Source organism: Rhea pennata, chromosome 1 (genome assembly GCF_028389875.1).
Source record: "Rhea pennata isolate bPtePen1 chromosome 1, bPtePen1.pri, whole genome shotgun sequence".
Classification (NCBI taxonomy): Eukaryota; Metazoa; Chordata; class Aves; order Rheiformes; family Rheidae; genus Rhea; species Rhea pennata.
Window position 1 is genome coordinate 119,119,832 of NC_084663.1, and position 25,108 is coordinate 119,144,939.

At 36.4% G+C, this 25,108-nt stretch overlaps 1 protein-coding gene across 2 annotated transcripts in view; it reads left to right on the forward strand.

The window, feature by feature from the left end:
• The window catches only part of DYRK1A (dual specificity tyrosine phosphorylation regulated kinase 1A), a 93,196-nt gene that overhangs the window by 45,233 nt on the left and 22,855 nt on the right, over positions 1 to 25,108 (forward strand). For both annotated transcript variants that reach the window (XM_062598920.1, XM_062598911.1), the window contains exon 3: positions 20,545 to 20,744. In XM_062598920.1, the coding sequence (XP_062454904.1) occupies positions 20,545 to 20,744 (200 nt within the window). The remainder of the gene's footprint in view (positions 1 to 20,544; positions 20,745 to 25,108) is intronic.

The following is a 25,108-nucleotide window of genomic DNA, read 5'->3' on the forward strand; positions in this document are numbered from 1 at the left end:
AACAATATCACTGTGATGACAGAAGGCTTTTTTACATTGAGGATTGCCTTATAATCCATCCTGGATGTAGGAGAGACTGGTAGTGTTGGCCATTGCCTTTTTAGAAGGCGAGAGAGTCATTCTAATTAAATTTGATACAATCTTTAAAAGACAAAAGCGTTTCAAGAGCACTCTTGCAGCTTATCTACATTTTTTTTTGAACGAGATCTTCAATGACAGTTCCATCCATCCCTTGCCAGACCCACAAGCCAGACTTGTATCCTATGTCTGGATACTTGGAGAAGGCAGAGGTATTGCTTGGGCAGACCTTTTGCCTGCTTTTTATCCTGTCCTCAGTCTTCAGTTCAACATTTTCATAAGAGTAATAGAAAAGATTAACTTACATTTTTCCTTCCTCTACTATTCGTTTGTTCCCCCTGTTTTCTCTTTAGAAACTAGTCTTTCAAGCCTGGAATTTTGTGAACTTAGTCACAGATTGTGCTGGACACCACGATTATGGCTTCAGGTTTATGCCCCTGCTGTCAGCAGCGTTCCTGCTGTACCCCTTTTCAAGCATCTTTTCCCACAAAAGCTTAATTCAATGGTTCCCTCTTACCTTAGTAGCTACTTTCTAGTGCAGACTCATGCTGTTCAAACACATCACGTCTCCAGGAGTGCATTTGCCAAAGTCCTGACTGTGGCAGCTGCCAGCCATACATGAAGCAGAGTGAGTCTTCAGCGATTGGCTTGGGAAGGACAGATCTCCCGAACAATTACCGAATTGCTGTCTGTGATTCAACTCATTTGGACTGAGGATGAATATCCAGATATATATCCTTACTGAGATGCCAGAATTCCTGGTTTTGCTGAGTTGCCTGCTCAGCTTTCTTTTCCTGTGACTGGCGCTTTGTGTTGCGAGAGCTCCTCCAAGATGTGGGGAATCACCTTGTCCTTAAACTCAAAGTTTGCATGATAGCGCTAGACTGTATCTGCTTACATGGTCACTTCTACTAGACCTTACGTGTTTCAGTATGTGAGAATGGTTTTGTCCTGTGTTACAGAAGTTGTGTAGCCGTGTTGTATTGCTGTGTACAGTGGTTACGTGACATCGCCACCACTGTGTGCCACATAAAGCTGTAGGAGAATCCCCTCTGTGTTGTGAACCGATCAGTCTTTAGCGTTAGTACATCTAAGAATCCCTGAATATCTTAGTGGATGTTTTGAATGGCATTGGGCTACTTGACTTTGAGTGAAAAAATTCAGGACAGTGTTTTAAGATTCATCTGTTAGGACTAAAGAATATTAGGGTTATCTTTTCTCCTCAGAAAGTGCCTGTGGCCTATACCCATGGTATCTTATAGACGTATTTCTTCTCTTTTGGCTGAGTCATGGCTTTCTTACAGCTTCCTGGAAATTCGGATACATTTTGGTCCACCTGGCTTCCATCCTCTCCTTCCCTATTTTTTCCTTCTTCACTTAGTCTTTTTCAAGGATTATTTTCCCAGCGTCACTTCGTGTTACTTTTATAGTTATGTCATGTATTTAAAGCTGGAAATTATTTCAGAATCTGCACATTAGACCATGCTTTTATCTTGTAAGACCTTGTTTTGGATCAGGAGTGCAATTTTGGAACAAACTCTTGACAATCCTCACTTGCCATGTTTAGACTTGTGGTGCAGAGCAGTCTTGGGGAGAACAAATTGTTTTTCTCTTGGCTGCAGCTAAGCTAAAAGGTGCATTTCAGGAGTACCTATGAAGTAAATCAACCATTAATATACATTTATTGAATTGGAAGGGAGCAGAATGGAACTAGTCTGAAATAACTCTCCTCGCCTTCTGCCACAACACTTGTGGGTATCAGTTTCTCAGCACCAGTGGCTTTCACTATACAGATCTACTCCTGTTGTGTCAGTCTGCTTGCTAATGTTAGATACAGAGAGGGAGTGTCTTTTGTATAATACTTGCTTGTGGAGGGGGGTGCAGCCCACTCTCTTTCTGTGACAGCAGTGCTGTATGAGGGCTCATTCCACAGTATGTGATATGCATGGCTGAAGAGATAACACGTCTTATTACAATACTGCTAGGATTAGGAAGTTTCCTGTTCTGTATATACACTTTCTTTTATTCCCCCCCCCCAAAAAAAAAGGGGGGGGGGAGAGGGTTGTTTTTCTGAATCAGTTAAAATTATGTTTCACTTTCTTGCCTTACTGAGAGCACACTGAAATTCTCCATAATGTTGAAGCTTTAAGATGCATTGGTACATAACCTGTTAGGTAAAGAAATTCTGTGATAACTGTTCCACCTTCCTTCAGTTGCAGTGCCTAGATCCGAGATAAAATGATCTGGTAGGAGATCACGGTTCCTTTGCACTACATTAGAATTGTGTCTGATGCCTGTAAATGTAATGTTCAGCAGATGCTCATGAAGTGGAAGTATATTCTGACTAGACCACTGGCACAGTTGTGTCAGGAACTCCTTAAGAACTAACGCCTGCAGGGCTAGGGCTTCTTTGGCAATTACACTATGAATTGAACTTCACAGAGCTAAGAGTTAAGCTGAACCGCGAAGAACTATTTATTTTAGAGTTTAGGTCCCATTAGTATATTCCCTTAAAAATATTCAAGTCTCTTTCCTTACATTGAATGTTCTTTTCCCTCTGCATGTCTGTAGAGGCTAAAGACCCAAACCCCAAACCTTGCCTAAACATCCAGTCTCGTTTTCCTTGGTGTAGTTCTTATGTCCTTTAGGAATAATAGAATGGTTATTTTTACTATTTCTGCTCTCCCTTTGCAGTAAAGGTAGAATGTAGCTTTCTGCCTTTGTTTTTCTTCCCATATTGATGTTGCAGATGCAGCTGACAGGCTGTTGCTGTCTTAGTAACTTGTTGTGAGAGTTGGTATGTAATACAAACCAGAGACGGAGTTTGGAAAGAGAGGCTGCGTGTTACAATATAAGCAGGGTAGTAAGGACACGTTGTCTTTTGCTTGTATTTCTTCCATAATATCTCTAGAGGAGGAAGGTGGAGTTTTCTGAGAAGGAGGGGCCATATCATGGCAAACATGAACTTCAGTCTCTGTTTGCAGAGATTTTGTAACCATGGAATAAGATTTACAGAGATGTTTAGTTTAAAATGTAGACAATTTAAAGTTTCATCAATTTACACAACTCTGATATTTAAATACTAGTGTTCTCACCATCACTGGTGTGAAAAAAGGAATTTTAATAGTTATTGTAATTTATTTTAGTATGTACTGCTTAGTTTATACTAAAAGTATTAAAACCTATGAAGAAAGAAACATGAATTATACTTCAAAAATATTTTTCATAGATCACAGTATTAGCCTAAAGAAATAGTGATTTTTTTTTTAATTTCTTTTCTTTTAAAATTTGTGCTACTTGAGACAAGTGAACACAATTTACAGTGAACCCCAAGCACTTTGGGGACATATTGTTGCTTGGATTAATGAGCCCTAGCATCACTGCCTTTTGCGGATTGCTTGTATTGCTTGTAAAACTTGCAGTTGCAAGTATGTATTTAAACATACATAAGCTTTTTTTCACTAAAAATGAGTACTTTGAAATGTGACAAATCAAAAGATGTAATTACTTAAAAGATGTGTCTACTAAATACAGAAATTATTACAGAGGCAGGAAATCAGTCTGAAATGTGTGTTCTGGAATTGTGAGGTTTCACTGTGCTTCTAAAAGCAGAGTATAATTTCTGATTTTAGTTGGAGTGCTCTAATCAGCAGTAAGTAGATATGGAAATGTTATAGCTTGGTAGTAGGCAATATGTTGTTTAGTGACTTTACGAAATCTAAATGCTGTTCCTTGGGAAGGAAGGAGAGTGCCTTGAGACAGCTATTGTTAAGTACTGGTCAGAATATAAGTTATTAAATGATTGCGAAGAACAGAAAGATAATTTAGTTTCAACTTGAAACTTGTGAATATTTTATAAAAGAAGATAGTTCTGGTGCTTTCAGTTTACTTCGGAGTGAGGAAAAAAAGCTTTTTGAATTTTATTACTTTTATGAAGTAGAATATGGATTAAGTATGGGTGTATACCTAAGAGTTTTTTCTAAAAAGAGAATAGTTACACCCATCCCAAATTCTATTATTAATGAGGTGCACATATACAGTATACAGTCTCCAAATACAAAATAACAGCTCCATTAGTTACCAAGCTATGTACTATAAACTTCTGCGTGAGGGAAATAAACATTTTTAAAGATTGTCTATAAAGTCAGCCATTGAAGGTACTCTCTGCAATAATTACACCAGCAGATTCCCCATAATAGAGGTGTAATTTATAGTGGTATTCTTTTTTCTGATTCAGTTTGTCTTTCAAAAACCCTTCTATCTGTGTATCTCAGTCTACAAAAGGCTTTTGTTGTACATCATCAATTAAGTCTGTGTATGTTAATTTTTTGCCAACATAGCAATCCCAAATAAAGTGTTGGATAGCCAGTTTGAAAGCAGTAAAGATGACTTGAAATATCCATAGGGCTTTGCATTATCCAAATTCTGCAAGGAGAAGGAGGGGACATAGCATAAATTCAAAAATAATTACAATTTATTTTATTTTAAATCGTTTCTAACACTGTATAAGGTGAAATCTACCTTTATGGTAAACATCAGAATGCAAGTTGAATTCATGTAATGTAGTGAAGTAGTTTGAATATAAATGTGGTTATTTAACTGTGCTGTAGAGTTAGAATTTTTTTGTTACAAAATAAAAAGATATTCTACATCAATTTATAATCTTGCATTTATTTAAACTACAAAAGTACTTTCAGATCCTCCCTCTCTCTTCTGAAAGCTGTTTTCTTTGGTCAGGTATTGAATAATTTATATCATGTGAGACTATTGCACATGATGTATTCATCCCTTGTTTAGCTCTTACATTAATGGTTTGGCATGCTGGCTGTACATTGATATGGTAGATGCTTGCCATTTTTTCTGTACCAACTGTTTAAATATATCTTGTGCTTCAGTAACTACAAATGGGAAATGACTTGAATTATTCTATTTCCCTTTATGTTTTTTTATGAGCAGGAAAAGATTCCCTTTTAATATATTTGTATTTGTATTATGGATTAAAGGAGAGCTTTAAAAATGATTCACATGCTAACCTTACATTATGTTCAGCTGAAAATGCATGTTGTATCTAAAAAGTGAAGTTTAGGTGTTAGACAACTGTACCTGTCTCTCTCCCTGTTAGCTATAGGCGTTGTTCAGGCACAAAATTTTTGTTGCTTTTCACCTGTTGTGCAGATCATGTGGTTTGATGTAGTTTGTCACCAGTCGTAAATTAGTTTTGCACTGTAAACTTACAATGGTAAGTAATGTATTTATATTCTCTTCGGAGGTGGAGAAAAGAGGAGACATTGCAATACCAGAAACATTTACTTAACTGTTGATAAAAGTATTCCTCTGAGAGGACAGTTGAGCAGACCAGCAGAAGGATTGCTGCTGTAAAGTATTAGCCCAGGATGGATTGCTTGGAAAATCTTGTAAGCCTGTGGTCACATAACGCTCTTCTTTTGCTTATTGCTGTTGCACTGTTACAGGGTATGCTAGATCAGCATAAATCAAAAGGCAGTAATGTAGTTTAAATAGCTAAAATGAAGTAAATATTAGATTGAACTGATTTTTGTGTGTGTCAGAGGGGTGGGTGCATGTACTAAGACAATTTTATATGTTTTAGGACATACAAGGAAATATTTTTAGTACATTTACCGTTGATCAAATTCTCAAACTAAAGTCGTTAAATTTTCTAAATGAGGCAGCCAATAAAACTTTCATTTCTCTTAGACTCTAGCTGTGGAACATAAATTATTGGCACTGTTTATTGGTTTTGGGTGCCGTAGAGATTGCTAAAGAAATACATGCTCTCACCTCTTTAGAAATGATCCAGGTTTGCAACTGTCAGAAAGTCATAACTGGGGGGCAAAACAGAGTAATGATCCTTGGACAGGTTTGAGAAACATGGGTTGCTGCAGCTGTTGCTTCATATCCAGTACTTGGTCTCTACCTGGATCCATGTCAGGTGCCAATGTTGGGGACAGTTCTCACAAGCTCTTGAGAAAAAAAAATTAAAAAGCAAAAAAACCCAACAAATTTCTCAGATTAGTGAATTGCAGTAACACTTTCACCTCACCCTCAGTCTGTAGAAAATGAGGTAAAACATGTGCAGAATCACTTTCATCTAGCATCGCATAGAGTGAAGCTGCACAGCTGCATTCTTCTTTTAAAGAGAGGCAGTTGCTTCCAGAATAAGTCTGTTAGTCTCTGTATTTAGATGCTTCATTTTAAGTGGTCCAAATGATGGCAAATTTTAAAATACACGTGTGTGTGTGTGTGTGTGTGTGTGTGTGTGTGCAGACTCTTTAAAGCATTGATGGTCAGTATCTAGTGTATTTCTATATCTAGTCACACTGTCATGTATAAAAACACTGAAAAAATTTAGATAAGTTTAATTTTTGTAATTGATGGGAGAAATTAGCTGAATCATACTTAAGTTTCTTATGTTCCGTCTTTACTGTAGGCTCAGTTTGGTTAAAGGTACTGAAACTCATTTATCTGAATTCTGTCAGTTGAGTAAATAATAAAATAGATTTTTCAGTCTTTTTCCTCTTGTTTTAAAAACAGAAATTTTGTGCCTGTGAAAAAGGGGTTCTTGCATTAAAAGTAGCATGCACTGATACCATATAGCAGCCCACATAATTTTATAAGGTGATCTAACTACACCACTGAAGGAAAACTTTCCTCTTTTTAAGAATAATTGTTGTATAAAACACTCTGCAGAATTTTAACGGAAAATCTCGTGCTTTAGAGCATTTGAGTACTTTCTTCTTTGGATATTTTAACACCTCAGAACTTAAGAATATATTCTGCAAACCTTCGTGGAGCAGAGCTATTTTGTGGAAAGAGAAGTTTAAATCCTAATGCAGTACTTAGCTGTAATCCCTGTGTATCATTACTGCATTGCCCTGCCCTTTCTTTGGGGGCGAAATGTAGAACATGATTCTAATCCTTTGTAGATGTAGCTAATTTTGCTTTAAACTTGAAAGTGTTAACAGCAACTCGAAAATGTGACAAAGCTCAATTTCATTTCTTGTTTATTGCTTGTTTTCCTATTGGACAATAGAAAGCAGCTCTACCCTGGCAACTAAAGCATGCTATTTGCATAGCCCCCTTTGATTGGCCGGCTTGCTGACTAACTCTTCCAATCAGATGGTGTCGTTTTAGTGGTAGGCTATGCTAATTATCTGCTGTTGCTGGGGTTCAGGGTGGTTTCTGCGTGCAGTTCTGCTGCATTGTGTTGCCTGGTGAGAGGCATTGATAAATGAGTATTTAATGATCTGCAGCAGTTCCCACTTACTGCGGACAGACACAGATTTTAGAACAGAAGCGGAAATAAGGATTTAATTGCTGTTAAATCTCTGTGTGTGTAGCGTGTATGTGTGAATATATATATATGTGTGTGTGTATCTGTATATATGTTTGTGCGTGTATATATATGTGTGTGTGTGTATATGAGAACCAGATTAGTTAAAAAAATTAATTGGAATAGTTTATAACAGAAAGGGGTGCTGTGTGCATAGAAGAGAACTATTCTCTTTAAATTTTCTATTTTATTTTTATTTAATTTTTAATTTAATTTAATTTATTTTCTAATTAAAGTGCCATATACTGAAATAATCAGATTTAGGCAGCAAACCTAGCTTTAGGAACACCAGTGAAATCAATTTTGATACCAGTACTTCCCAAAATGCAGTAACCTCTGTTTCTGAAATAACCATCTGTAGATGGTGTGACTATATAATAATCTATTTCTAGAACACACTCGCCTTAAAAAAGGTGCATTCACATGTCCTTTTTCTTTCTTTCTTTTTTTTTCAACTCAGCTGTAACTGTTGAGTCTGGATTTTTTCTGTTCTATATTTCATTTCTGCCTAAGAATATTGGGAAATCTGGTCTTAAAATACTTTTGTTGCTTAAATCTGCCTCTGTTTCCTTTTTGGTACTTTCCAAACCAGCTTTTTCTCCTGTTCAATCATGGATTAGTTTACCTTCTTCAAACCTCTTCTTCCCCCATCCCTCCCTCTGTCGTCTTTAGTTGTCCAAACTGTGGGCTTACCTCACATAAATACTCACGTTCTTTCTGTCCAACTAAGTAAAACTGACTGTAGGGTTAATGAATTATTTAACTGAGTAAATGTTTTATTTTCTCTCCCCCCCTCCCCTTTCTTATAGGTAATAATATATGTCTGCGGTTTGATACCACCTAGCATTTACTAATAATGGTGGAAATTACTTTTAGGAGCATAGTTTTGGCGAAATATAACCCTGGTGTTAACAGGTTTGGAATCCTTTGAGTTCAGTTGGAATTGAAATTCTGGTAAATGGTTAAATTTTATCACTATTTGTTGCCAAATGTTTGGAAAATATCACACAAACTGGTTTTGCTTCTCAATTTTTAAAGTCAGGTTAATTGGTACCTTAAATCCGGAAGAACAGATACTATGCTGATATTTTAACACTTACTCTTAGGACTTAACCAATTGTGAGACCATTGGGTCAGATGAGTGATAGTTGACAACCGTTTATCCAGTTGGGCTCACTGTAAAGTCCAAAGCATACTGCTAAGTGTAGCATGTGATACATCTGATTTTTACTTCGGTGTTTTATTTTTTCAGCTGTTTTGTTAACCCTTATATCAGAAACCTGATAGCAGAGATAAATCTGATTGCTTTTGAATAAAACAAGCATTTTCCTTTAATGGGGAAACTTGATGATTTCCACTGTGTTTCAGAAGCTAAAAAACTAAAATAAATCATAATTTGTGTGTACTTGAAGAGGAGTTTGCACAAAGCCTTCTGGAATAGAAGCGCAGTGTTTCTTTTATAGCACGTTTAATGGAATGACTCCATAAAATCATGTCATTTTAAATTTTATGTCACTGTATTTCTGTTGTCTATATTACGATGTTACTATGACTGATAAGATAAAAAATATTTTTCTCATTTTCACTTTTGTACTTAATGAATTTGACAGAGCTTTCTGCAGAAACAGTGTTTCCTGTTCATACTTGTTTTTTTCACAGGTTGCAATGGGAATTAAAGGACAGGTGTGAGTTTTAAACCTAGATTAAATATGCTTCTCTAGCTGAACTTAAGCACTTGATTTTAAAATCTTGTTTATGATAATATTCACACTTAATTCTTTGCCTCTCTCTATTATAAGAGCTGTTCTGAACTTTCACCTTCATTATAAAATAGTAGATACCTTTTTCCCCTATCTTTATGTTCACGCTTTTTAAATGGCAGGATTTAAATTGAGAAACTTATAAACTGCATAATCTTAGACATAATTGCATAAAATAGTAAAATAAACACAACCATTAAGGAAGAAAGAAAAAAAATCAGCATACTCATCTTGGTACATTTTCACCAGCACTGATTTCCTCAGAAAAGGAGTAACTTTGTTCTATTCTCTAATCTTCAGTTTATATTCTCCCCTTCTAGTCCAACAAATACTATTAATCTTTATACAATGGTCTTTTGAAGTATTTAATAAACATTTCAAATGTTTTCAGTTTGTAAGAAAATGTTAATACTCCTTTTAAAATAATGTTTATTAAATATTTAATAATTAAGTATTGATTGCTCAGCTATTCTGTTTCACTTATTTCATTTGACATAACATAAATATTATGTTGGGCTGAATCATCAACCAAATTACTTGAATTAAAGCGGTGTTTATCATGCTACAGGTTTATGACTAAGATTTGGAGGGTATTAAAAGTGGCAGGAAAACTTCAGAAGAATATTAAATATATATTCTAAAAAGATAAAGTTTAAATAAAAAGTACATTGATGAATATGCAGTTAAGCAGTGGAGAATGTTTCTTCTCTAAATATTAGAAAATCATTTCTTGGAAGATCACATGAAGTCAGTGTGTCAAAAGGGAGCTTATAAAAACAAACTAACCCCCCAACAGTAGAATAAACAAAATCATTGATGTGAAGCTTCTCATTGATTCCATCATGTCAGTATCATTGCCTCTTTGCAGGAGGGCAGTCTTAGTTTTTATTACTATTCAGCAGAGCTCACCTAATAAAAACGGCAGGTTTGTAACAAAGGAGGTGGTGCTTAATGCAGCCTGTGAATAAGCTGCAGAGCCCTTTGCCATGGCATGTTGTAGACGCTGAAAGCTGACGTGCAAAAAGTGATTCAGCAAATCCATAGAATAAGAGGATGCATCAAATACATTACATTAATCACAAAGACTCTGCTGCTTGTAACTCCTGGACTAGAGACTAGAAGACTATGACTGGCATGTACTGCTATAGGCTTGCCCTGTTCTCTTCCCAAGGTATCTGCTGTTGGCCAGTTTCAGAGAAAGGATACTGATTTGGATGGATCTTTGCTTTGATTTACAAAATAATTCCTCTGTTAGTGCCCAATTGCTTGAAAGAGCTGTGCTACTTTTTAATAAATTCTTAGTCCAGTAAGAATCAAGTCCCCTTTCTTCTTTGGTTTTGCCTGTGAGCAGGAATGAACTTAGCTTTCAGACCTCTCTAATTCAGTTTACTTCTCATAAATACTTGAACCTTAACATCCTATAAAGCTTTTCCTCTGTGGAGCTCTGTAAACCAGAGATCTACTAGCATGTGTCTAGCACGTGTTCCTAGTCTTTGCTGTAGTCTTTCAAATGCTTTATATACAAACTCAAAAATTTAAAATCACGGTACCCTTTGTCCTTATTATGCGTGTCTCTGTTTTTCTGCAGAATGGAAATAAAATCCAGTCTCCTAAGAATATTGCACAAAAATCCGTGTTTTTGAATTACACAGTTACAACCACAATGACTACCATATAGAATATGCATGTCGCTATTAATAATTTTATTTGGAACATAGTCTGAGGAAGTATCAAGGGATATTATGTTGAATACAATGCAAATAATAAGATTTATTATATAGTTACCTATTTAGTGAGTGCTACTTCCATTCTGTGTTTTAAAATAAATAGGGTATTCATGTAACTAGAATGTATCATTATTTATTTACATAGAGGCATTGAATTAAAACTGCGTAAATATTCTGATGTTTCCTAACTGCTATGCGCTGTATTCTTCAATTTTAATGCTCTTTCAGCCCCGTGTATACCTAGGTGGAAGTTTCTGGTCTACATGAAGGCCTGTTCACAAGTTCACTTCTCACTGCTTTGTATAATTGTAGATTTTTGTAGACTTGCTCTTAGAAGGCCTGCTTCTCACGAATAGAAATTTGGAAACACTGTTTTTACGGAGCTTAGAATTTTGACTTTGAAAATTAGAGTAGGTTTCTTGTGGATGTTAGCTATACAGCTGAGAGTTTTAGTATTTTGGCCTTCATTTATAACAAAGTAATTTCACTTTTACGGAATTTTCTTAATTCCAAGATTCTCAAGACTAATGTTTGTATGTTAATGAAATTTAGATTTGTGTAGTGTTGCCGGTGGATTAAATCATAACTTGCTCTGCTGTTTTCCATTTGAAGAGGTTTTATACGTATGAATTTTAGAGATGTCCTTCTCACTTGTTGTAGGAGGCTTATAGTAAACAGTGGTAGTCTGTCTTTGTAATTGGGATGTATCAGCCAGCTCCTCTGAGATGGCTGAGGAGAGGTACGTACACACTCTCTCCCTGTCATATGATGTGCCCACTGCATTTCCACAGTGACATGAAAGTACAGACCTCGCCACACAAAAGTTATAGAGTGCATACATGTAATTCCTGTCCATAGGCCACTTCATGCTGCGTTTCATCCAGGAGAAAGGGTAGCCACAACAGACATGATGCTTTCAGAGTGATTGATGACACCTACTTTTGGCCTGTCTTTCTCAAGGTTTCTGGCTTTTTTCTCTGCCACCAATGCCATCATGACCAATGATGTGACAGACTTCATATGTCATGATGTGAAGGCCTGCAAGCTGTCAGGAAAGATGGCACCCAGAGGTGATCTTTTCTCACCTGAGCACTTCATCTTCTCCTAGCTTACTCAATTAGGAAAGTGCACAAGCACGACTCTGGGGGCTAGGTGAATTGCCCTGGTGAACAGAACTTGACAATATGGTTGTTTTTAAGATTAGGATTTACTTTTACTTTGAGAGAATTTAATATTTTACAATTGTGTACAGGGAAGTTGACTGAATAGTTATTGTAGAATAACTTCTGAAGTAGCTATTCTTAATAATAAAATACGTGCACAGGAGGAACTACTGTGGGATATTTATAACGGAGCTGTTTGTTCTGCAGTAGCTGTTGCAGGTAATTTCCCTTTGTTCACTAGTTCTCTCACAGCTTTCCTCATTCCAGAGCAAGCTGAGTGAAGTCCATGCACCTCCAAATTCTAGCGCAGTCCTCTTAAATATAGCGCACAAGGACAATAGGCAAAACAGTATTTCAGTAGAGCAGTAGTTCACTTAGAGGTCAGGTTGGCATTTGCTTGTTGCTTAAAAGGTGATCGTTTTCAACTCTAAAATACAGCTGCTTGACATTTATTATGCTTAGGCAGATCTAGAGTAGGTCTAACTTCTCTTAAATGTGGGCTCATTTGAATAGAGAGTTTCCAAGACACAGCTGTTGGCCTCTATTGCTCACTGTTCACTGTCTGTTTTAAGATACATTGAAGCAATGCAGAGGTGATTGGGTATTAAAACAGTGCAGAGCTGAGTCCTCTTCTTTTTCCAGACTTGCTTCTTAGAGCTATACTCAACACTCATCATAGCAGCTGAGGTGTCATAATGCTTGTTAGTACTGAGAACGTTTCCAAAAGTGGATTTTGAAAACTAAGGTTGACTAGGACTCTGAAGAAGGATCAAATTTAAAAAAACAAACAAACAAAAAAAAAAACAGAAAAAAAAAAAGAATCTTACATGAAGGAAGAGGGGCTGTACAGTTCCTCAACTAATACAGGATTTTCTTTGAAGAAGCCTTTTGCTGTTTCAACATTCAGTAATTTGAATACATAAAAATAGTGAGAAAGTGGGTGCCTTCTTTTGCAGTGGCACTGAGAGGATTGGAAATAGTCTTGAAGCAAGAACCAGCCATATACACAACTAAGAACTGCCATGTTTGGTCTGTAGTATAGGCCCACAAGCTCTTGAACTTTGAGAGTGGGAATGAGAAGAGCTGCTGTGGTGAATGATATTGGTCACACTTCTATTTTCTGGCTGAATTTTCCTGTGTGTTCTCATTCAATGGCAAATGTATCACTGACATGAAATATCTTTGTACTTTGCTGCATACCTTAAAGAGTGGGTAGGAGAAGGAGAATGGGGAAGGAGAGAATAGGCAGAAAGGAGAGGAGGAGAAGACACGCTCAAAATATTTAGGGTGTAGACGTGGTCAGATCAATGATCTTTATGGGGAAGATGTTGAAGAATAAGAAGTATTAGCATGCAGAGATAAAAGGAGTTGTGCAGAGGAAAGCATTGGTAAGGTTTACACTTCAACACCAGGTAGTGTGACGGAAAAACCCTAAGCAGTGCTGCCACTAATTCTAATATAGTCCTGCATTGTTTCTGTCACTTAGATGGCATTATGCCATAGTTTTCCCAGCACTTCAATCTATCCAACTACTACGAAATTCTGCCTCTTCTCTAAGATGAGTCAAACAAATTGGTAGGAAACTGGGGACGATGAGATTATTAGAAAACAGCCAAAACATTCAATGGAAATAGTTACTGCCTGGAAACCAAATGCAGAAGACCTGAATATAGGGGGACCTTAGAAGTTATTTTAAAGGAAATCAGTTATTCAGTAGGTGAGCAGTGAGTTCTCAAACATAGGTCATGACTGCTTCTACTCTGAAAAGTAGAAAATAGAATGCTGGTGTGACTTTCACCATTTTCTCTGCTTCATCTTGCAGAACAGTCAATAGTGAAGCGGTTTTTGTAAGGGCTTTGCAAAGATTGTGTTACTGGATAGAGTATTCTCCATCTCTTGGTGTCCTGAAATCATGATCAGCTGCTGCACTGGAAGATGCTTTTGTCAATTATGAAGTGCTAAGTTTAGTGTAGTAGCAAGCCTGTATAATTCAGATGGTCAGAAAAAATGTCACAGTCACCCTTTCCTTGCTTTTAATTGTTAAATGTGGACAAGTTGCTATGAAGAAATATTAAGGAAATGTCACTTCTTTTTATAGTCTTGTGATTTCAATGTCTGAATTCATCTTCTTTTTCATCCTTCAATATAGGTATACTTAAATAGAATACTTTGGTAGAACTATGACAGTGGCACAAAGAGAGTCACGTACATATCTTGAGAAGTAGATTGTATATTTAATAAGTTGAGGGAACAGAAATGCAAAGAAAGTATCTTATTGCCATGGGAATTTTCAGGTACAGTCCCAAAAGACAGGAGCTAATCTAACAATTCACAGATTCAAAGACAGAAATCCTGTGACTTGCTTTATGCTGACATTTATGATAATTTTTTTTGGTGAACCAATCATCTTGCTGATCTAGAAGGAAAAAAAAATCTTGGGGTTAGGGTGCCTACTGTTAGTTTATTTTTTTCTCTCTGGGGTGGTGGGCTGAATTGGGTCATAGAAAGCTGAAATAAGTTCTGGAATTGGCACAGGAGAGGTACAGAAATATGCATGTGGATAAGGGTATGAAGGCACCCTGTTTTCTGGCAGTAAGGTGTTAGCTCCCTTCAGCTCTTTATGTAGCCTCTCTCTATCTGATGGTAACTGTCAGAGAAGGCTGCAGATTTTATGGAAGACACCTGGGAAAGAATCATTTTGGTAAAGATGAAATAATGACATGTAGCAAGTCTGAGTATATTTATGGAATAGTCTCACTGTGTAAGTGCAGAAGAGAAGTTAGTTTCTTTTTGCTGTTCCTGACCTTTTTGATGCTGCTTATTTGTTGTTTGGCATCTATGGGACTATAGATCTAACATGTTTGTTGTGCTTGGAGTCCAGAGTTGACTGTGGTTCATATTTATTTGCATCTAGCATTGAATGTAGTACCTCTTACAGGTTTATGGTTTGTCACACTCCATGTTTGGAAAAGGAAGATGAAATGCTGTGAATTAGTGTAATCTTTTATTAATAAGCGAATTTGATTTGTAATATTTAGGGTTATTTTTTACTCTGTGTAAAGTATGTATCATATGTTCTATGGGTAGCCAAAGAAGTGACTGTGGGAAAGGCTATAGCATGACTTCCAATTTTGTTAGACGTCAGACAGTCAACCTGGAAAATAGACCTTACAGTGTTTCAGCTACAGGGAAAACTTTAGTTGAAGTTTTCACCTTCTTAGATACGAAAGTTAAAAGACCACAACACACAGAGTTTAGAAGAGAGGTTTAAATTCCAGTGCTTACTGAACTACTTTGTATAGTTTGTTTTGGAGGTAGTGGTCTATTCTTGGGGTGGCACGCACAGACACCTTGGCTCTTTACGGTCTATTATTGAATATTTGTGCCTTGTTTTGTGTTGAAAGGTGCTCCACTTGATTACGTTATGATACTTTTCGTGGAGGAGGTTCTGTTTAATTGAGTTGTGTAGACTGATGTCAAGATGGAGAGAACTGAATCTAAAATGGCATGAGGTAAAGAGTTGAATTTTGAAACTGCATTGGATTTTTTAAAATTATGCAAAATTGTGTCAGTATTTTTCTTACATTAAAATAACTATACTTCATGTTTAGACTGTCCGATAACTACAAGTATTAGTACTTTTCAAGTATTTTTTCCACTTTGAGTTATTAATTTACTTCAGTTGAAGTACTTCAAATTTAATTGATGCTTCCAAAAAATCATTTAAAACAAACCTGTGTTTCCCATACTTCCCAGAAGTATTTCCCATCCTCACTGAATAAAGAGATGTGTCCTTGAACTTACCCTCCTGCACTATATTCAGGTACTTCTTTAAAGAATTAAACACCACCTTCTTTCTTATGATAGGTTGATCCATTTTTACAGTGTCTATATTTTCAGATAGTTTTGGATTATAAGCCTCTTTTGAGGTTATAGTTTTTTCTCAGTTATCGTATTTATGCTATTGGTCCACTTTTAAATGTTTTTCTGGTTATGGTTGCAGTGGTTACCTCATACAATCGCTTAACATTTTCTTAAGGCCTTTTTTGCTGTTACTTTCTGGAGATAGTAAATTTACAAAAAATGAAAAGTAGCTATTCTTATATTTTTTGTTTTCCTAGTATTGTGATGAATTCTAATGGATTATAATGAATTCTGAACAGCTTCACTTCCAAAGAGCTGTAACATTCATGACTATAGGAGAAAATGGTACACCTCTCAAGGCTGAAATGTGCAGTGCCTTCTGTAGCTGCCTTAGGATGAGGTCTGATTTAGTCTTGTCACGAGCAGATACATATTTTTGGCTCTTCAAGTGTATATTGTTATCCCATTCCCTGAACTAACACTTCAGGTAAGCCACATTCTTATGGTAGTTATTCCCACTCCTAATCTGTAATCCCTTCTCGTAATTTACTTGATGCGTAGTAATCTTGGCATACTTTTTTTCCTATTACTTTGTTTCCTTCCCTTGCTGCTTCAGAATGTGTAATCATTTCAGCATAGAGTGATTAGCGAGGAAGACTGATGATTGACTAGACCTTGTTTCTTAGATTTTTCTCTCCTGTAGAAGTTCAGGATGAGGCCTGTGATGACTTCTGTGGATTCTAGAACCCTCACTTTGGTTAGTAGATCAGTTAGTTTTCTGAATGTCTGAGCTCTCCAAATGAATTCTTTGGTCACCAGGGGCTTTAGGAACATTCTTCTTTTCTGCAATTTATGGATGTATGCAAGAGTTCGTATTATCATAGCTGACTGGCTCCTAAAACTGAATGAGTGTTGTTCTATCCAGTTCTTCCCCTCTCTACTTTTTCTAACAGGTTAGTAGATGTTTCTTGGCTCATACCAACAGACCACTCATAATATACTGTTATCAGCTGAACCAGGGTAAGATTGCAGGTATCATGGGCAAAGTCTGAAATGTGGACAAGGTCAGATATTTCATCAAGGATCATATCCTGGACATTATTTTTGTTGATAGGTACGACTGCTTTCAGCAACGGAAGTCTATGAACTCTTGTGTTTCCATTTCACTGACAGTAAGAAATGATAAAGATGGAAATCATTTGGATACTGATCTTTTAGACACAGACTCCAAACAGATAGGAAACTGCTTGTGAGTCACAGGTATTGACACTCTAACAAAGTTGACTTGAATAATGGAAGTTATTTGTCTAAGTGCAATGCTAAGAGAAGTTTTCTTTGTGATTCCACAATCCAATCTGCTTATTTTAAGTCATGCAGGTCTCTTCTCTAGGATTGTGATGCTAAAATTAAATTGAGTGAGTTGGTCCAGGTGGGCTGCCTCCAGTTTGGAAGACCAAGAAATTTTGCAGCCTCAGCATCTTGCTAGTGGATTCTTCTTAAGAGAGAAAAAATGTGCATGCACCAGAAGTTTAAAGCTGATGCAGAACATCTGCATTACAAGTGTTTTTTTGCGCCTAATTGTATCTCTATTATTTTTTTTTTTTACTCTGATTTACTTAGGTACTGTTAGCTCTGACCTTTTTTATTTACTTTTACTTTTTTGTCTACTGCATTATTCAGTTTATCACAGGTTTGTTGTGATCTTTTGAGCTGAGTGTCGGAAGATATTATGGAATCAAAATAAAAACTATAACAACATGTTATTGGATTTTTTATATGTATGTGAATTTTCAAGTTTTAAGCAACATAAGAAAACACAGATTATTGTAGTGAAGTTTATTAAAATACCTAATTTGCTAGATATTTAGTATGCTGTTGGGGAACTGTGGCCGAGGTGTAAAATAAATAAATAAATAAAGGAAATACCTTTTAAAGTAATAGACTCTAAAATTTATAATAATAATGTATATTTTTAAACTATCTGATATAAATATTGTTTTAACTTTGAATCCAGTCACCATGTTATTATTAAATTAGATTTTTTTCAGGCCAAATAGAAAATTTGCAGAAATTAAGAGTAGAAAGTTGATGTACCAAATCACTTCCTATATACATTGAATTCTTGTTATAGGAGTGTTCAATATGTCTTTAAAAGTAGATTTACACTAAAGATACGTCCTTCATAATTTTTTCTGTGCTTTATACAGGACCAGCCAAACCAAAAACAGATGTGATGCTTAATTATTCTATTTTCAAAATTATGTAGATGGAAGATTAACTCTGATTCTCTAGCAGAAATGGAGTTTAGGCATTAAGAAAATACACTAGTGAGAAAAAAATATATAGTTTATGCGTGTTTTTTCAGCTGTAGAAATACATAAAGGAACCATGGTACCTCTGAGACAGATCAACTGATAGAATTTCTGAATATATTTTCCCCTGTATTTAATGTTAACCTGTAAAGTTTATAATAGATAATTTTTAATTTAAAAACAAAGACCACCATCTGTTGCCCATATCATGGGCGGACATAAGATGTTTCTTGGATTGAAAACAGAAAAAGATGCCAATATTTTTAAAAGTTTACACTCAAATATTTAAATAATACTTTCACTGGATCTTTAAGTTTGGAGGACAGTTTCACTTTCAGAACTTACTAGGACTGAGTTTGGTTTAAAAGAAACAAAGTGTTTTATTATGGACCTTTTACAGAACAATTAGGAGTAATTTTCTGTACAATATCAAGTCCACTGAGATTATAATGTTTTTAGATCAGGGAATTCTTCATTTCATTTGTATTTGTACTCTGTAGGATCATCTTAATTCCTGGTTGTGTTACCAGGGCATCACAGTGCACATAAAGAAGAAGTTGCATGTATCATAGTTCTTTGAGGACTGGTATTTTTTTTTCTTTTTTTGTTTAAGTCAAATGTTATTTACAACAGTTAGTTGTTCTGCTTGGCCCCGTTGTTGGAAATTTTGTTTGAGGATTTAATGAATCGTTGTGAAAATAGAGAGATTCTTATAGTCAACTGTTTTTTTTTCTTTTTGAGCAGTTTGTTCTGTTAGTTTTCTAGCAGTAGTGAATTGTAACACTTGAGAAAAATACTAGTGGCCTGTCAGTGGATATTTCACTCTATAATTTTATTTCACCCCTTTTAAAGTCTTCTTAAAGCAAGCTCTTTATCAAACATATATTTTACAAATTATCTGAATTTAAAATTGTGCTTGATTTCACCCCATGCAGTTCTTTGTATCGTACTGTCCTAATAAGTGCCGAGTCAATGAGACAGTAGAATTTTCAGCATCATTTCAGTTTTTAGTATCATTTCAGTTTTGTTTTTTTCATAATATAGGTAGAGAATTGAGCAGTCATTTATTTTTATGGAAATCAAATTGATGCGTGGTATTTATCTAAAAAACAATTCAAATACTTATCTGTTTTCTACTGATTATATTTCCTTGCAAAGTTTTGTTTGTAAAGGAAGTGGGAATTTCCATTTCTGTTTAAGGTGGTTTGATTATTTCACATTTTGTTTCCAAATTTAATCTTACCCAATAATTGTGCTTCCATATTTCAGCTTGTGATTCCACATGTATTTCTTCAGTGGCAATGTTGGCTTCAGTACTTCTGGCTGCTTGTCCCATCCTGTTCTGTCTGTTATATTGTGCCAACATTGCATCCATTTAGAGAATTTCCCCCCTCTGGCATAATCAGCAAAAAGCAGAAGGCAAGAGGACGGATGTTAAATGTGGAACATCCTAAACTTTCATTTGCAAACAAAGAAAACCAATCTGTTTTTTAATTCTGTCCTCCACTGTTAGCTGTGAAGGTACAGGCAGACTGTGAACCAAGCAAATGTCATATGGCAGAGGGCTCAAACAACAGCTCAGAGAGGTGTGGGAACTGGCCCACTTAGAGGCAGAATTCTCTCTGCCTGTGGAATTTGGCATTTTCCAAGAAGTTATGGAATATAGGACTTTGGTCATATAATTTGCCATTCTCCTGCAACTTGCCACCAAGCATTTTGTTTCTCTCTTGCCTTGCAGTTGTTTCTTGCAGTGTAACTTCTCCTTCCCAAAAGGAACTAATTCAAGTTACAGTGCTTGCTACCTATGCGTTGATGAAGTTCAACAGTAGGAGTCAGGAAGCTGAGTTGAAGTACAGTGTGCATCGGAGGAAGGATGAAAGTTTAAAATGTAGGCTGGTGAGCTAAGCAGTTTGTAGGGAGCATAACTGTTGAGTTGAGGCTGGGAAAGATGAAGCCCCTCCCCCTTTTCTTCTGGCATAAATCAGTCCTTAAAGTCTTAAAGTTGCTGTGAACAGCCTTGAAAGAACAGGTCCTGAGCTGAGGATAAATATGAATCAACACTTAATGGATAGTTTGCCACAAATGAAATTGGAAGAGTTGCTTCAGCTAGGTAGCCTTATCTTTATATGAGGATGATTTCTGTGTTAATAGTTACAGAAGCTATTGCAAATGCTAAAGCAGTGAACCTGTGAATGCTTACATGCTCTGTAAGCTAGGAGATGAAGGCTAGCTGAAGTAAATACTCTGAAGACATTAATTTCACATTAATATCTTGTATTATCTTTGTAGGAGGAGAGACTTCAGCATGCAAACCTTCATCTGTTCGGCTTGCACCATCGTTTTCATTCCATGCTGCTGGCCTTCAGATGGCTGGACAGATGTCCCATTCGCATCAGCAGTACAGTGATCGTCGGCAGCAGAACATAAATGACCAACAGGTTTCTGCCTTATCATACACAGACCAGATTCAGCAACCTCTAACAAACCAGGTATGTGATACCAAAAAAGTCATTTTAGTATGCAGATGTTATTCTTTCTGTAAATATTTTTGTAAGCTATAAATACATTTTTATAACCCATATATTTTACAAATTGATTACAGGATCATGATTTATATATTATTTTTAACTAATTAACTCCTGACTTTTCAAAGATGGGTGGAAGAATTAAGTTTTTGGAAGTTGTTTTTAAACATTGATAAATATTTATTGTGATTGCTCTACTTCTAACATTTTTGAAATGAGAGGGAAGAAGGATTATTCAGTTAGGGAGCTAGAATTGATAATGGTTGATTTTTCAGTGCTGTTTTATGTTAAAACATGATTGCTTTATTTTTTTAATGAGCATTTTGATGGAGAGTGTCTGGTTAGTATTTTTGAAATGTAGAGGTTTGCACAAAACACAGTTTTTGTTAATCAAGATACACATTTGTTAAAGAAAATAAACGATAAAGCTGTGGTATCACTAGGATTCTACTACTGTTTCTTTAGCCTTTTAAAATTAGCATTCTCTGTATGGTACTTCCTATCAGGTATGAATATAGTAAGCATAGTTAGGAATAAGGATGTTTTTGGCTATAAAGATCAGTGCTTCTTCCTTATTGCCTTTGGCAGCTGAACTAGCTTCCTAGCCAGCTGTTTTACTAGCCGGAAAAGCATTCCTCCTATGTGGAAGATCATTTGGTTGCTTTCTAAGGCGGACATGGCCTAGTATTGGAGATCTGAACACAGACTTAAAAAATCCAGAAGTCAGTAAGTCAAAGTTTGAAAATCTCATGCAGGTTAGTGAGACATGTTCCACATAGGGAGAGTGCTGCTTTCAGATTCGGGTATGCTTCTGTATTCAAGGTGGCTTCAACAGAGTAATCTGCAGTACCATCAAGAGATGCTCTACTGATACTGCACTGTAGAAACACTGTAGAGGTTCTGCAGAAAGAGGGAAAGATTAGAGAGAATGAGTATGTGGAAACTAAGTGCCAAGATACCTGATACTAAAATTTGGAGCTGCATCATGTCTGGGACTCTGCGAAGAACAACAGAATTAATGAATGGAGCTGACAAAGGATGTTTTCACTTTCAGGAGAGCCACTCAAGAAGAAGAAATAATCTGTGTATATAATAGTATTTAGCTCAGGAAATCTCCAAAGCTATTTTGTGTGACTTTTTTACATTAAAGGTCCCCAGAAGACCCACAATAAAGTTAGTGAATCGGTTCTGCAATTCAGAAAAGTTGCTGTGTTCCTTAAACCTTTCATGGTACTTAGAGGAACCTTATGCATTTGTGAGCTGAGTGCTTAGTCATTCATGTTTGCAACACAAAAAGCAGGATCAAGGAACTCTAGGATGTGTCACCATCACTTCCTGCTTGTGGTCATACTGGCTTTAAAATGGCAGCTGAATGTTAGAAAGCCAAAAAATGGCATTTGGAGAATAGCCAAGAATTGCTGAACAAAGAATGCAGCCCACTAGGATGAGGATATAAATGTAAGGGAAAGGCTGTGATTGGCCCCGGGAAGTTTTCCACATGAAGAAATGAGCAGCTGGCCGTCTCTAGATAGGGGTAATAAAACTATCTTTGCACCACTAATACTGAGTTAGAATCAGTGTTTTTGTTTTCCTGATTCCAGTTCCATCCTGGTTTTTCTGCCTTACTGTTTTACCATAATTTTATGTCGAAGTCTATACAGTCCTCTCCCTACCCATCTCAGAACTGCTGCTCCTTTATCCTCTTTGTCTGCTCCTTTAAGGACCATTGATTGTGAACGTGGGCATCTTCTTGAAATCTTACGCTTTCTTGTGTTTCATAACTCATTTTTCTTTTGAGTTCTTTTGTTTCTCCCATCAACGTCACACAGAGTTCTCCTTATCAGATTCCAGGTTTATGTAGTAGTTCCATACGGATCTGTGAGCGGGTCTTGGTGTCTTTTGCCTTTCCACTGTCTTTTTGATCAGTCTCATCTGCAAAAACAAGTTCAGTTAACATCTTTAGGCTAGTGACTCCCTTCAGTGGCTCTGCACCTTGTCTTTGTACAAACAGAATTCTCATTCTTTCTCTTTCTTAGTTCTTTTGTGGATGTCTTGCTGTCAGTTCAAGTTCATCTTGATTAAAACATAGCTATTACTCTTTTCGTCTTATAAAAGCCATTACCCTCCACTATTAAAGAGTTGGTGCTATCTTTCTTTTGTTTCTTGCTATGGACAACGCCACCATCTTGCTTTTCCCTGAGGATATAATTGCATACCATCCAGATTTTCACGTCTAAGCAGTAGATACATCTTACAGATTATTTCTTTATGAATTTTCTACAGGAACCCTTTTTATCCAAGGAATTGCCTTGAATGTGCGGCAGCTTGTTTCTTTCTGTCCTTGATAAAAGCAAGTCTGTCCTGTATATGTCAATTCAGGAAAACTCCTACAAAGATCATGTCTGAACCAGCACTGTGTGACTGTAATACATACTGTTTTCCTCAGTTGGAATCCCACTATTAATTTCTGTTATGATTTGCTTGCCTGTTGTTAAAGCTTGTGACAGCAGACTAACCTTGTAGTATTGGCAAACTGTAAAGTCAGATAAAGTGACTATACACATACATGTTTTCAGATAGATACAGTTAAGATGATCATATTTTTAATTTGGGCAGAAAAAAGAATTTAAAGAATGTGACTTACAGGTGCACAAAGCAAAAATAGACATGACACTGTGTTGAATGAGGAACAGGGGTTATCAATAAGAATCCTGTACAGAAAGGCTGAATTTCTGTTATAGAAGGCTCAGTAGAGCGATCTAATAGCCATAAAAAGCATTAGGAAGAAACAAGTGACTTCAGGCAGATATGGAAAGCAAAATTCTTAAAGAGTAAGTATTTTGTTCTTTTAATGTACTCTCTTGCATCCATTCAGACAGACAAGAAGTTAGGTCTCTGAGCTTCAGTTTCCCAGAAGTGCCTAATGCAGTAGTGGTCATCAGCTGACGAGGCGGGTGATTGGATCATCTTTTGGTGGTACCAGTCCCACCAGGCTAAATATAGCCTATTTGGGTGTGATGTCAGAGTCCCACAGTGTATCGCTACTTGCCAGCCCTTTTACTCCCAGGAATGTTCCATTGCCTTGTTAATTCAGTAGCCATATTTGTAAGTGGAGCCGGACTCTCCCAAGGAATGTGCTGATTGCGCTGGGACTGCCCGCAAAATCCTTTTCTGAGGTCCAGCCCCCATCTACTGGCCACACTGCAGCACTGCATTGCCGGCATTGCTTCGCCGTCATGCTACTGCTCGTAACATTTTCTTTTGCCAGGAAAGTCTCCTCTCTGATCCCCAAAATATTCTGTTGTTTGAATAAGCAGAGTTCTTACTAATTAAAAATTTGCTAAATCTGATGTAGAGTAGCCACGTATCTTGGAGTGATTCTTTAACTGAACGGATCCAAAATGCAAATGTTAAAAGGGAACTTAGGCAATTGCATTTGCTGAACTGTGTAAAGCGAGTAATTTGTCCAAGTCTGGACAAAATAGGCTAGCTGAAAATAAAACTCAGGAAGATGTCTCTGGTTTTGGTGTCCTGATTTTTTTTTTTTTTAAGGAAAAATAAATATCGAGTAATTTTTCTCTGAAAAATAAGTGTCTTCCTAATAGTTCTTCAAGCTGAAACAAGGAAAGGATATTCCTAGTCAGTTGCAGTTTACTTTCAGTATTTAGAATAGCAGTGTCCTCTATTAACTAATCTTAATAAATGGAAAAGACGATCTCCCTTGTTTTTTTTTTTTTTTTTATTGTCTGTCTTTATAGTGAGGACTGCCGCCTCCTTTAGAGGAGTATTTTCTTTATCCAGTTCCTATAATGATTTTCATTCATAACCAGATAATGAGGAGGCTAGGACATCCATGTTAATTGATTATTTCTACTCCATGCTGACTGTTTTTTGATTTGTAATTTTTTGCAGACTGTATTTAGATATTTCATCAGTCTCGGATTACAGGTTAGGAAACAGTAATGTTAAATTAAATTAATGTAAGTTATATATAGTCACATTGTACTAATGTACAATTACCCTTAAAGGTCTTTACATGCCTTCTGTTGCCCCTATAGCCCCTATAGGTGATGGTGACCAATAGTTAACTCACCTCACCATTGGCAAGAAACAGCTGACAGGAAGATACTTCAAAGCCAACAAGGTTGATTTGTTTTTCACTTATGAGGCTTTAAATTACACTTAAAAATTACCAGCTCTATACTTTTTTGTTCAGTAGTCAGGCTTAAGGCTCTTATTTCTGGAAAACTGCTGAATTCTATACTCTTAAGCTGTCATTCTCCAAGTGCGTGACTGCTGGCCTGATGGGGTCCTGCTCTTGGCTGTTG